Here is a 12,933-nt window from a genome sequence, read left to right on the forward strand (position 1 = left end):
TCCAAAGATTTCATTACCTTGCTAAATGCACCTTCAGCGTGTGTGCGTCTGTGTGCTAGTTTTGCGGTAATATTACTCGCTTAGTCCATTAGCATGTTTGCTAGGCGTTTTGTTTTTTGTTTTTGGCATGCATTTGGCAGCGTTGGCATGCGTTGCAGCAATAAATGACGCTAAAGTGTAGGATGATCGAAAAATATTCGCCCGAACCGACAGCAAACTCTTTCGATCCGTTTCGATTTCTTTCGGGTTGAAATTTATTCCACGCTCAGCTCGTCTTGTCCGCCAGCCGGGTTCGGTGATCATCATCACCCCACCGGCAGAGCAAGAATATTTCGGCAGCAAGCTTCCAGTTTCGGGCGCTTGCCAATCTACATGACATTAACATATATTTAACACAACATTTAATCTCAAGGCGGCAATTAATTACATCATCATAGTCGGCGTTTGACTTGTTGCCTTTGCTGCCGTCGCTTTGATGATGAGATCTGTCTGTGGAGGATGGTCCGTATGGCGCTGATTGCGAGCTACGTGCTAGAATCCGTACCGCAAATCGTGAAGGGTTTTTTCTATTGCTTGCTAAACTTCAATACCACGATCCATCCCGTCAACTCGAACGTTGATCGTGGTGGAATGTGAAGCAACAGTAATGGAAAGCAAGAGAAAAAGCGTTAACGTCACCGAAACCTGCCGGTATCATTATTTCATTAAGAAAAATGGTCATCATTTCACATCATTCGCGTTGTTGGCAGTTTGCCGTTGGGCAGGTTTTCGGCACTGTGCCCGGGATGTGTGAGAACCCGCATAACTTGCGGGTTGTTTTCGACTCACGCAACGGTTTTATATTTTAATATGATGGGAGGGCATTACGAGTGGCAAACGTAATCTAAAGTTAATGAAAATGATGCTTTCACAACAGCGGAACACATTGCTGTGCATCGTGTACTAATAACAACGAAAGCGATATTTTTTTTAATCTGCGTAAAAGCAATGTTTTGCACCCAACAAACTAGTTAAACATTTGGGGAAATTAATTCTTCAATTGTCTGGTCGAGTTTTTGATAGAAGTGAAGATCAGCATCATAGTTCAGGGTCAGCTATATTGTTAGACTTTAAATCTATTCAAAAACTAAGGTAATAAGCTCAATAAAGCTCGCAAGGTTCTGTTGGAATACGGCTAGACAGTTGATGAATGGAAAGAAGCCATTTTATGGACTTAAATAACAAATTTGCTGAGTTCAATAGCATGTTGTCGTATGCATGACAACATCTTGCACGCCATTTCTTCATTTACGACTGAATACGAAACCTCACTTCGAGCAGAGTGACAAATAAATGTGTTTCATTGTGGCACTTTGTATGAACTGTTATAATTGGAACGGCTTGGAACAGCACAACAACAAACCAACTGGCAGCAGTCACACAAACACCCCAACCCACTCGCGAACAATGCTCCGGCGCCCAGTGCTACGGATACATTTCTCAAAACCACAAAATGATTATCCCTCCTTTTTTTTCCGAAGGGTCGCATCGATTGACGCTGATAAGATTTCACTTGCCATCAAATTTTGCGTCCCCTTGTTGTTGCTGTGCGACCGTGTCCCCCGACTCCCTTATCTCGCCACACGCACACACACTCTGGCCGAAATATTGAATGAAAAGAATCCGCACGGGACCACGGGTGGGAAAATGGAATGAGAAAAACGAGGGAGGGGAAAAAAACAATATGCACCCATCGAACGATGCAAAGCTGTCACTCAACCGAGATTTCATTAATTTTCACCCATTTAAACCCGAATCCCGTAGGCCGACTGGAGAAGCCGGAACGGTGCCTGACAATGTGCTCCGTTCCATCAAATTATCGTCCACGAGGAACCAATCCTTACCACTGTCCGGTTTTTTGTCTGTGTTTCAATTTTCTTCGCTAACGAGCAAATCGCGAGGGTTGTTTGATTCCTTATCCCGCTGCAGAAGGGTGCAGAGAACACTTGCAGTCCCAACACTCTCACGTCAAGGGTTTTCGCGACTCCTTCCAAAACGCGTGCGTTTGCCCACACGGGTGTTGTTCCGTTCCGTTTCACAAGCATGCCGAATGCATGTTGGATGCAATGAATGAGCGTCTCCTGTCGTAACCCCCTCACCCGGACCCTTGCTCATACTACAGCCGGTTTTTAACTGGCGGGTGTGCGAGTGTGGCGATGGACGCCCGAAACGGAAAGCGGCCGGCTGCGTATCGAAGACAATTATCCACATCATAAATGTCACATTGATTTGTTTCGATGTTCTATCGGCCCGGCGGGAGGATTGCGGCAAGCAAGCGGTGGCCTTTTGCCTCTGCGAAGAGGAGAGATTGTCGAATGAGCACAAACTGGCGCTACACAGTTGACGTTACTTCATTAATCGTCTAATCGACTGCTATCACCTGTGTAATGTCACGAAACGTGTTTAACGACACATTAAAACGATAGTTTATGTCACCGGATGATTGAGAACAGATCGAAAGCTGTGAGGACAACTTAAAATTACATTTCAAAAAAAAAACACACATTCAATTATGGTTCTAAGATATGGTAAAAGTGGGCAAAAATATGTCCATAACTCAGCACGGAATTAAGTCAACTAAATTGTGCTGTGACTGGGTAATAAATTTTGGCATCTCCAGTAATCCCTACTCGCTATCGGCAGTAATTGGCAACCAGCGAGGGAAAGCGCTGTTAGTGTGTCGTTCTCCAAAGTCCGAGCTATATTGTTAATGGCTTTGGGTTCTTCCTTTAGCAACCTATTTAGACTACGGTCCTTTGAAACAATGGAGCAAAAAAAACGATTGGATACCATCGGCTGAATTACTTTCCGTACTTCCAATTCTGCTGCCAAACGACCACTTGCCAAATTACCATCGACCACTAGTCCCTATCTATCATAATATCGGTCCTCGGGCCTGTCCATAGCGACACATACACACACCACCCGGTTAGGGATAAAGTTTCATCAATATGCCATAAAACATTGATTAGCGAGTTTGTCCTCCGTGGGATGAGAGTTTTGTTTTAAATTAGATTTTTTCCACTATACGGACGAAACGGCACGGAGGCAACATTGGCCACCGGTAGACTAACGTTTAATGCAATATTTGAATGCCCCCCGGAAATGAAAAGGTACTTATAAAGCACGGTGGTCAGCGACGAGAGAAAAACAACAAACAACAGGGCTGTCACAACTTCAGCCAACAATCTCGGTGGACGATGCGAGTCTGTGAGGTGAATTTTGTGATCGTGACAATGCGAAAGGAGACGTCGCGTCGACAAGTTTCGGAACGATGGGCAAATTAATCCTTTATTGGATTGTTGCCCGTTGCCCGGGAGACATTCCACCATGTGGACAACGGAAAGAACCCCAACCCCTAAGCTCTCGTCCCGGTTCTAATAAAAATGGTTCCCCGCTTTACAGCAATCTACTCCCAAGCGGAGACGACTGCCCGTTTTCTGTTCGTTTAATTCCAGAACCGAATTCGGGCAAATGTTGTCTCTAACATTGGAACTGAGGATTTTTTTTTGCGGTGTGAAAGTAGTGAGGATGTAAAGCAAACGTGCACATCCTCGTACACGGCTTTATATTTGCCAACCAGTCACGTCTTTTAGTGAAAGTTTGGCCACTTGAATTCCTGAGGCTGTGTTGGTGGAATTTGCGCAAAAAAGATCTCGAACTCTCGAAATATTGTTGCCAATGGTTTCACCAATTAAAATGGTTTGGTGAGATCTGCTGCTGATGTCGAGTTCTCGCCCATTTGTGACAAGGTAAGAGTTGCTTTTTGAGGCACGTTCTTCTGCAAGTGGTCAAGAATGGTCAAGAATTTTCGTTTGAAGTTGGTGCCAGCTGTTGGTCGATTTGCAGAATGACAGAAGGGAATTCTTGATTTTTTCCCTAATTTTTTTCATACAAAGAGTAAAAGTTCATTTGTAAAAATTACATTAAGACAACTTTTATGGTGATGGTTTTGTTCATTCCAGGCAACACTGGGCACCATTTCATTCCATTTTAAAAGGCACTTTAAACAATCCCAAATAAACCACGTCAAACTTCCCAGCTTCCAGCAAACTATGCACAACCATTGCCACCAGTTAACGTCCCGAAAATCGCCCATCCAGCAGCAATAAAGTGATCCTTCCCGGGGAGACCAAATCGTAAAGGAATCGTAGCGAAACAAAAAAATCGCTCACCAGTGCAGGTGCACCGAAAGGGATCAGTAAATTGACGCGCGTTAAGCAACGGACCGGGCCTGGCAATAAAGCTTGCTCCCATCAACGGCTTGCACGTGCCATACCGTTGTGATACGTTCACGATAATGCTATATCCAATCCATCGGGCAAGAAGAACATCAAACAGTCTTCCGCCGTCTTTAATCGTGGGCCTGCTGATTTGCTGATGCTGTGTGCTGCAGCGAGTTAGCGGCTAGCAAAACACGCACGCAAAGTGGGCCGACAATGTACCAGGAGGAATCAGCCTGGCGTAGAATAACCAATTAAGTGTAATTGGAGGCAGTTACATTGAGCCAGGGCTTGATGCTCACAGGCGGATCATGCAGTACCAGCAGTACCGGCAAGCGATGCTTACCATCGCCTTTTCAGCCTAGCATTTAATTGCATCGTGGTATGTTGTGTGTGTGTATGCTGGTTCCCTCCAAGTGCTTTTAGATCATTGGAGACTACACGATGGATGCTGCACGAAGGATTGCAAATTATTTGACAGTGCTGAAAGCAAAGTGCTTCTTCGAGAAATTCAATCCCCCCGTTGCAGCTTAGCGGTGTAATTAAACGGGTTTTCGATGCATGTGTTGTCCCACCAATCAGTCTGGCCCTTCCGCAAAAAAAGTTGGGCTAATGGAACTCTTTTCTACGGTCATCCTATCCGACGAGTGCGCATAAAATTTGATGAAAGCACCATTTTCGATTAAAAGATAAAATAGAAACTCCACCAGAAACCAACAAAAAAAATGGGAAGGCACTTTGCAACAACTCCCCCCCTCCAGGGCGTCTGATGATGGTGGACCGAAAATAGTTACATCATTTGATGCAACAAAGGACAGCCCGGGATGACATTTATTGGATTGTAGTAGTACGCGATAAAAAGGACAAAAGCCGTGTGGCCAGAAACGGACACGGAAATGGTCTCCTGCTGCTCTGCTGCCTAGTAGTAGAGAAGCCTATTTTCGAGCACCGAGGCCTTCTTTTTTCACTTTTTTGCTCGTACTCCAATTCTCCATTCGTTACTTGGCCAGTGCAATGGCGCAAACTATCTTCGTTGGTGGGAAACGGGGGGAAAAAAATTGGAACCACTCCAAGCACACGATCATAAACGTCGATCGATTCCACCCATAGTTTCCCATCGAATGGGCTAATGATTGTTGGTAGGAAGCAGAAGCAGAAGGAAAAAAAAACACAGAGCGGCCCTTCAAAAAGGCGGCCTTCAAAGAGCACTGGAACTCAATACCGCTAGAGCGATTTTTTTTTCGCCTTTCAGAGCACTAACTTTATCTGATTCGGGTGCACAATTGTCTGGAAAAGTTATAGTTCCACCATACCCCCTCCCCGAGCATGTTGAGCCTCCCCGCCGTGTGGCGTTCTGTAAAAGCTCGCCTTTCTTTGACCGTTTTTTTCTCTTCTTGTTCCTCAGCGCTCGCGCGTTCGGCCGTTAAACGAGTTAGTTTTTAAATGGGAAAACACTTTGCCAAACACGGACAGGAAGGGAGGGAGGGGGGGGGGGGGGCAGTGGAGGGCCGTTTTTCCGAAGACGAGTGCCACTAATTTTTATGATGCTATCTTTCGTCCGTTTCGATTTCAGCCGAAAATGGAAACAGAGAGTCGCTCACTCGGTGTCTGGTGGAGCCCTTTTTTTTGCTGTTAAGCCATCGCTTCATGTTGTTTGAGGTGAAAGATGGTAAATTGGTTATTGGAAGATTTTTATGCCCGATTGCATTGCTTCATATCGTGCGGTTTTATATTTTTATTCACGTTTGTTTGTCATGAATGGAAGCAATCATTTGTGACCCGAGAGCCGACACATTTTTTTTCCGGGCTTTTGGAGTGCCAGTAAAGGTAAAGATGGAATCTCCCATCTGGATTCTTTGAAGAGGAAGGTAAGCTTTCGTGCTTCGAGCTTTATTCAGATTTTAACGATGCTGATCAAAGTTTTCTCTCGTATGAGAAATAGGGAAGGTTTCTACACAATCAATTTTATACTAAAGTTCCTCCTAAAGACATCCTTTAAATCGAATTTATATTGAACTTTTGATAACTTAAAGCTCTTGTTTGGTTGTACAACATGTTGGCATAAGTGATTTTTTGTTTATGACAATGTGTAAATCGTGCGCAGTTCGTCCCACTGTCGCCAGTAATATTTATTTGTGCCTAATGCATAGCAATAAATACTCCACTATCAACTGTGCAATCCGGTGGGTAATGAGTTCCCATTTCATTACACAGCGGCTAGTTTGCCTGCTAATGCACCAACCTTCCGTTACGCGCCGTGTGAGGTTAAACAGCGCCCAACTCACGCTGCAAACAAACCAATATATACACACATGCACGGGCAAGAAACCCCAAGCAGTCAGCATAAATTAGTGATTTATCCAATGAAATATTCATATTAGACTTTGAGTGTGTGTGTGTGTGTATGTGTAGGCGAAAATGTCTCCCACCAACAGTTGAGTGCGGTGGATATTGTACTAAATGCAAAACTTTGTCCTAAGCCAACGGAGAAGCTGGTACCTAATTCCCGTGTATCCCGTGCTATCTGATGCTATTTCACTAGAAGCCAACCTCACCCAGTGTGACAGAGATAATTTGCTCCTCTTGGTGTGTGTGTGGTGTGCCTATATTGCAGGAGTGTTTTTTTTCTAATTTAGGTTTTCAATGGAAAACTCAGAAACGTTCTAAGCGTTCGTTCCTAAGCTCCGATTAAAAATCCCATTAGATCCGGTTTTCTTGTTGCTGCGCCTTCCCACACGCGTGTATCACCCAGTACGTACCTCGACCTGACTTCCTTCCTTTGCGTTCTCTGCAGTTTACGGAGTGTGTTTTGGAACGTTCGCTACTGCAAAGATAAAATAAAATCCACGCTCTGCGCCAAGGACCCTACGTTGTCGACGGGATAAACCGTCACTTAACGTCCGGATCGTGCGTAACACCCGTCGTCGTCATCGTCTTATTGGTGTCGTGTAGCAAGGAAGGGCCCACGAGCGATAAGGGTTTAAATTTATGAATTGAATTCTAATGAATCCAGCGAATATTTCGCGTGGCGGAAAAAAAGGCAAGCAAAAAACGAAAAAGCTCACACGGGGGAGCGCGCTCGTGCACAGGTGTTTTATGGCAGGAAACTATGATATTGTCATAAATTGGCACGCCATCGTATTTTTCATCGCGGCTTAGAGGGCCCGCTAGATAAAGGGAAAGGGGGGGGGGGGGGGGGAAACAGACAATAATAATAATAATTCAACAAAAGCCGTGGAGTAAAATCCCGCGCATACTAATTTTATTGCACCCGGGGAACATTCACGCGACTCACCTGTACAGATGCACTTTGGCTCAATAGCTTCTTATTAAGCGGGTTGAATGGAGCGTTGTTTGCAATATGGGTGAATGGAGATGTGCGTGTTTGGTTCCACTTCGAGGCCACTCCACCATTCGGTATGATCACGCAAAATCAGCTATACAACTGAAAAAAAAACGCATCCATGCTAGTCGTGCGTTAAAATCCGAAATGGATCGGATGAATACTGCCACAGCACCAGCACCACCAGCTCTATCTTATCCATTCCATCATAAAGAAGTGGAAAATAAAGTCGGTTTTTTTTTTGTTGCGTTTGCTCGATCCGAAACGTGAATGTGAATCAATCAAATGCATTCAACAGACAAGATTCAATTATCCATGCATAGTGCACTATCATGTACACATGGTTGTATGGTTTTTTTTTTCGGCCATTTTTTTCACGTCGAAGGTATGCTGAGCTTTATTTGCATTCAATTGGCGAGGAATATCGGTGCCATTTTATGCTCCGGTTCATTCACTAGAATTATGTATTGCATTCAAAGATTAAATTGGAATCTTTTTTCTTTTTCATTATTGATTGTGCGTTTTTTCTTCATCAATAAATGCCATCAGATTATTTCCTTTTTAGTCATAAACGTTTATTGTTTATACCGAAATGTTCTTTCGATTAGCTATAGATATACATTTGGATGATATTGTTGAAGTTGTCCAAAAATGCCCTAATACCTCTTACGTTATCCGGCAATACTAACACGATGATGTAATATGCTAAAAAAAATCCGTTCCTTTTATTGCCTTACTTTTGTAAATGATGAAAAATAAGAGAAAAATGAATGACAACTGTTCGGGTCCCATTGCTCGTCTACTCGGGCTCTGCACAACACTCCGCCAAACCTCTGCATGTGCATAAGTTGCATCACGATGAAATATGAACATGATTTTTTTTTGAAATATTTTTATTTTACTATAAATAATTTATTCCAAGCACCCTCCGGTCCTCCACTGAGTACTTCCCCTGTACAAGTGAAAGAGTGAGAGAGAGGATAAGGGATGACGCACACATGTGTGCGCTTGGGTTGTGTAACAGCGTGTGTACGATTGCATTGCCTTAAAAATGCATTCAGAAAATTGAAAAGCAAAAAAACACAAACGGAGGAAATAACATTTTATTGAGTATAAAAAAACAACACCAAACAAGAAAATAACCTTCCAGGGCACAATCGTGCCGTGTATGTGTGCGAGAGAATGTTTTTGATGTGTTTCAGATGTGTGTGTCTGTTTTTTTTTTTTAATGTAGGTTATTTGCACCATGCGTACAGCGAGTTCCTTTTTTTCTGTTAAAGCGACTGTAGATTTATGACCTAACGGGTGTGTGTATGTCGTTTTTTTTTCCTCGTATGCGTATTATGTGTAAAACGCCAACTAAACTGTGTGCCTAGATATATCCCCCCTGCGTAGCACCCTGTTATGGACGTTCATGTATGGTGGACATGAATAGAGGCTGTTTTGTTTTCAAACGCCGCCAGCACATAACAAACAAAAAAACAGTCTCACAATTTTAAATTATGGCTCAACACAAAGAGAGCAACAAAGAGAAGAGGAACTGAATAAAAAAAAAACATGTACTATTACCACCCGAAGCAATGCGATAGTAATTATGGGCATTAAAACAGTGAGAGTAGCGAGGAAAAGATGCACCAGCCACAACTTTTTGTTTCTTCTTCAGAATCATATCACTGAAGGGAAAATGCACATTTGCAGCAGTTAGCATAGTAGGAACGTGTGAGAGAAAGAGAAATGCAGGGAAAAACCTTCAAGCAAAGCTGACGAATGGTTTTTGGTTGTTTTTTTAAGCTATAAAATGTGGCAATAGACTCAATTTTTCAAATCAGCTTAAAACAATGTAGAAAAAAGTAGCGAGAAAGATACAATTAAAAGAAGAAAAACGAGAGAACGACAGAGGAAAAAAATAGGCATTGAGTCTTAAACATTGTTTTTTTTTAAATTCTACTGTCAGTTTGATCAGACCAGAGCACAACGGGCAACTGCAGCGAAATCCATTATGCACGCACACATGCACTGAAATGCATCATCATCATCATCAGCAGTAGCAGCCAACACACGGGCGCAACATCGGTCAGTTGACGGCGCCTCCCTTCGGGCGGCTAGTTTTTCTTCATCTCTGCACCACGGGGATGTGCAACGCGGCGAGATAGCTAATGAATATGCTAATTTTCGCGCTGAAAAGTAGTACCTTGAGCGGCGGGATCGAATTTGCACAGCCATGCCCTTCCCATCCGCACCCTTGCTGGGTCTAATCTTTGGCCAAATGCGTTGATAGGGGCGTACTGCACTCGATGGTCCCCCTCTTAACTCCAGCGTGGTGTCGGGAGGGTGTGTGTATTATGCCTTGATGGTGGGGAACCACTTGCTTTGCCCCGTGTATCGCTTGGAGACACGATATATGGTGGCCATACTGCTGTTGGCCAAAGGTGGTCACACTCACACCAAGCACCCGATGAGCGCAAAAGACAGACGACTCATTAACACGTCCAAAAGTCACCCAGCTCTCCAGGCTAGCTAGTGCAGCAGCGAGATGCAGCCGAGCATCGGGGGGAAAAAGTTAGCGAAATGTTAGACGAAAAAAAAAACCCCTGTGGTCGATGGCGCTAATTAAAAATCGGTTGCTGCGGTTAGACGCTTCAACCAGAACCCAATTTCCGAGACTTCCGAAAGATCCCGTGCCTGCCCCAAAACGTTCAAACAACAAACGTGTGTGGAGAGCGTGAAAGTGCATAACGTGCATACGCCGCCCTGGATGCACTTGTGCGTATGTGAATGAGTATGTAATTATGAAGGCACTCCTCCCTAATCATGTTTCGTTTCGGCAACATTCAGTTGCAACACACAACTCCCCCTTACGAAGTTAATTTTGCATTAAACGCCAATATTCACGCAAAGCGACCAAAAGCGCGAGGTTAGCTCTTTTTTTGTTCTTCCTTCGCCTGCTTTGTTTTGCATGCGTTATTTGCATTAGGCTGCGGCTCGTTTCATGATAATAAAGCGTTGTGTTGTGGTGCAGTTTTGAGCTCCAGTTTTTTCTTCTTCTACCGCTACACGTGATTTTATTTATTTTATTTTATTGAGGCATAGACAAAAAAAAAACATGCTCATTAAGCAAGCGTGCTTGCCCGGCGTCCATAACGCACGCATCGTTCTTTGGCAATGATTAGAGAAAGACTCGTTGCAAGGTGGCACGAAAAACTGCAACACGCGACGAACACTTGCTAACGCGGACGATGCATGCCTTGGTCCGTGCTTGCTGCCGGGGATTTAATGGGCCCAATATGTTCCACACGTTATCAGGTTATGTGTTTTTCCTATCTGCTAATCCGCTGACTGAGCCTGGCGTTATCCTCGGCGCAAAATTATCGTTACACGTAATCCTAAAGGAAATGCATTATTAATGCCACACAAACATGGTTCGTGAAGTTTCAAAGATTACTCGGAAAAATAAAGATTGCAATTAAAAAATATTGGCCAAGGTCCGATTCTCCGATGGCTTAGAGAATTGACTTTGATTCCTCTAGGAGAAATGTATTTATTTCACACGAAAGTCTGCGCTAGCGATGGACACAACTGAACACTACAACAGTCGGGGCGAGAACTTCAAGCGCTCACGCCACAAAGTAGGAGGAGCGAACGATATGAAACGAAAGCAGCGTTCGACCAATCCGGGCATTCGACTTCGATTCGGTTTCGGCCGCATGCCCAGGGAGCAGTTCCGAAGCTGGCACGAAGCGAAAGATTGGCCATTTTTAGGCCGAATAGCGGGCCGAATAGCAAGATTGTCCGGCCCATCGCGGGGGCCCTTGCGGGTGACCGGCTCTCATTCTCTCACGACAGCGGTTGATGGAAGCGGCCTAACACAACGGCTGCACCACAGACTGTTTTCGGATGCGAAAAGAAACACGCCATGCAACATGTTTTATATTATTTGATGTACATTTTCTAAATACATTATTTGAGATTTTATTTCATTTATCACAAGAACACAATTAAAATTGATTAGCCCATACACACACATACACACCTTCGACTGCACTTTTCCACTGCTCTTCTAAGTGGTTGCTTGGATGCCGTACGCCATGCCATAGTTGCCGATTAAAAGTTGTTCCTTGGATTCACTCCCGGCTTGCTCCGTTTCACAGTTGTAGCGAAGTAATTTGTTATAGTGTGATTTGCTTTTGATGTTGCTTCAGTGAGATGTTAAGGTAAAACTTATTTTCCTTAACATTTCAACTTGTATTTAACGATTCAAACCTGTACGTTTTATGATTTTTAATTTATACGTCACATAAAACAAGTCATCATCAACAGAAAAAAAAACTTCCAATTTCGGTGATCCGTAGCCACATTCGACTAGCATTTCGTTGTGATGGTACGGAAATTTCAGACAAGTTGCCCATCATCACCATACAATAAACCGTCCAAATGTCCTTTACATCGTGACACAAGGGCGCACGGTGGACAGAAACTTATATTGCCACCAGGCGAACACCCGCTGCTGGCACTGGTGAATTTATGGCACTCATTTTTATTACAACTTACAGCAACAGAGCGGACCTCTTCGCTCAAACGGTTCGCCAGCGATCGTTCGAACCCCAAGCGGCGCGGATCAGCATTGCGGGGAATTATTTAAAAATTCAAACAAACGACCGAAAACCCTCCGTTCTAACCTTCGCAGCCATTTTCACCTCTCGATCACCCGGGCTGCATTCCGAGATGGTCGTGAAAAGATAATTTATGACATTATTGGTCAATAATTTCGGTTCGTTTCTCAATCGTTTCAGCTCCCGTCCCCATGGAATCGATGCTACCAATGCCCCCGATACCACCGCCCGTTGGGTTCCAGCTGGTGCGTGATCCCACCACCGGACAGATTCTGTTCCTTCCAGCGGCGGCGACAATCGGTAAGTGTATTCCCGTCGCGTCATGGGACCGTTTTTTTTTTTTTTTGGGTGTTAGGTATTATAATAAGACACAATATTGCTAGAAAATTGATTATTAAAGGGTTGTTTTAATTGCTTCATAATTTTGCTTACGTTATACGTTGAGGGTTAGAGATAAAGTTGTTGTGGTGGGGTTTTAAATTGGACTAAAATACTCACGAAAGAACTCATGCTTGTCGTTTGGGATACTAAAGGTAGCACTAAATGTAGCATTCAGTTGGGGCACAGTCACATCTTTGGTTGCAGGACTCTCAAATCGGTGCACAAATCAAATTGTCCCTGTAGACATTGTTGTGTTATTGTTTCGTTTATTTTGAACCAATATCGTTTAATTCCCGCTTTGTATCGCTTCTACTTACCAGTATGTATTTTTCTTTCT

General features: G+C 43.8%; 1 protein-coding gene across 1 annotated transcript in view; it reads left to right on the forward strand.

Moving 5' to 3' along the window:
• Positions 1–12,933, forward strand: part of LOC128717907 (protein winged eye) — a 90,013-nt gene that overhangs the window by 70,202 nt on the left and 6,878 nt on the right. Inside the window, exon 8 of the mRNA XM_053811583.1 lies at positions 12,396–12,515. Within this exon, the coding sequence (XP_053667558.1) occupies positions 12,396–12,515 (120 nt within the window). The remainder of the gene's footprint in view (positions 1–12,395; positions 12,516–12,933) is intronic.

Source organism: Anopheles marshallii, chromosome 2 (assembly GCF_943734725.1).
Source record: "Anopheles marshallii chromosome 2, idAnoMarsDA_429_01, whole genome shotgun sequence".
Classification (NCBI taxonomy): domain Eukaryota; kingdom Metazoa; phylum Arthropoda; class Insecta; order Diptera; family Culicidae; genus Anopheles; species Anopheles marshallii.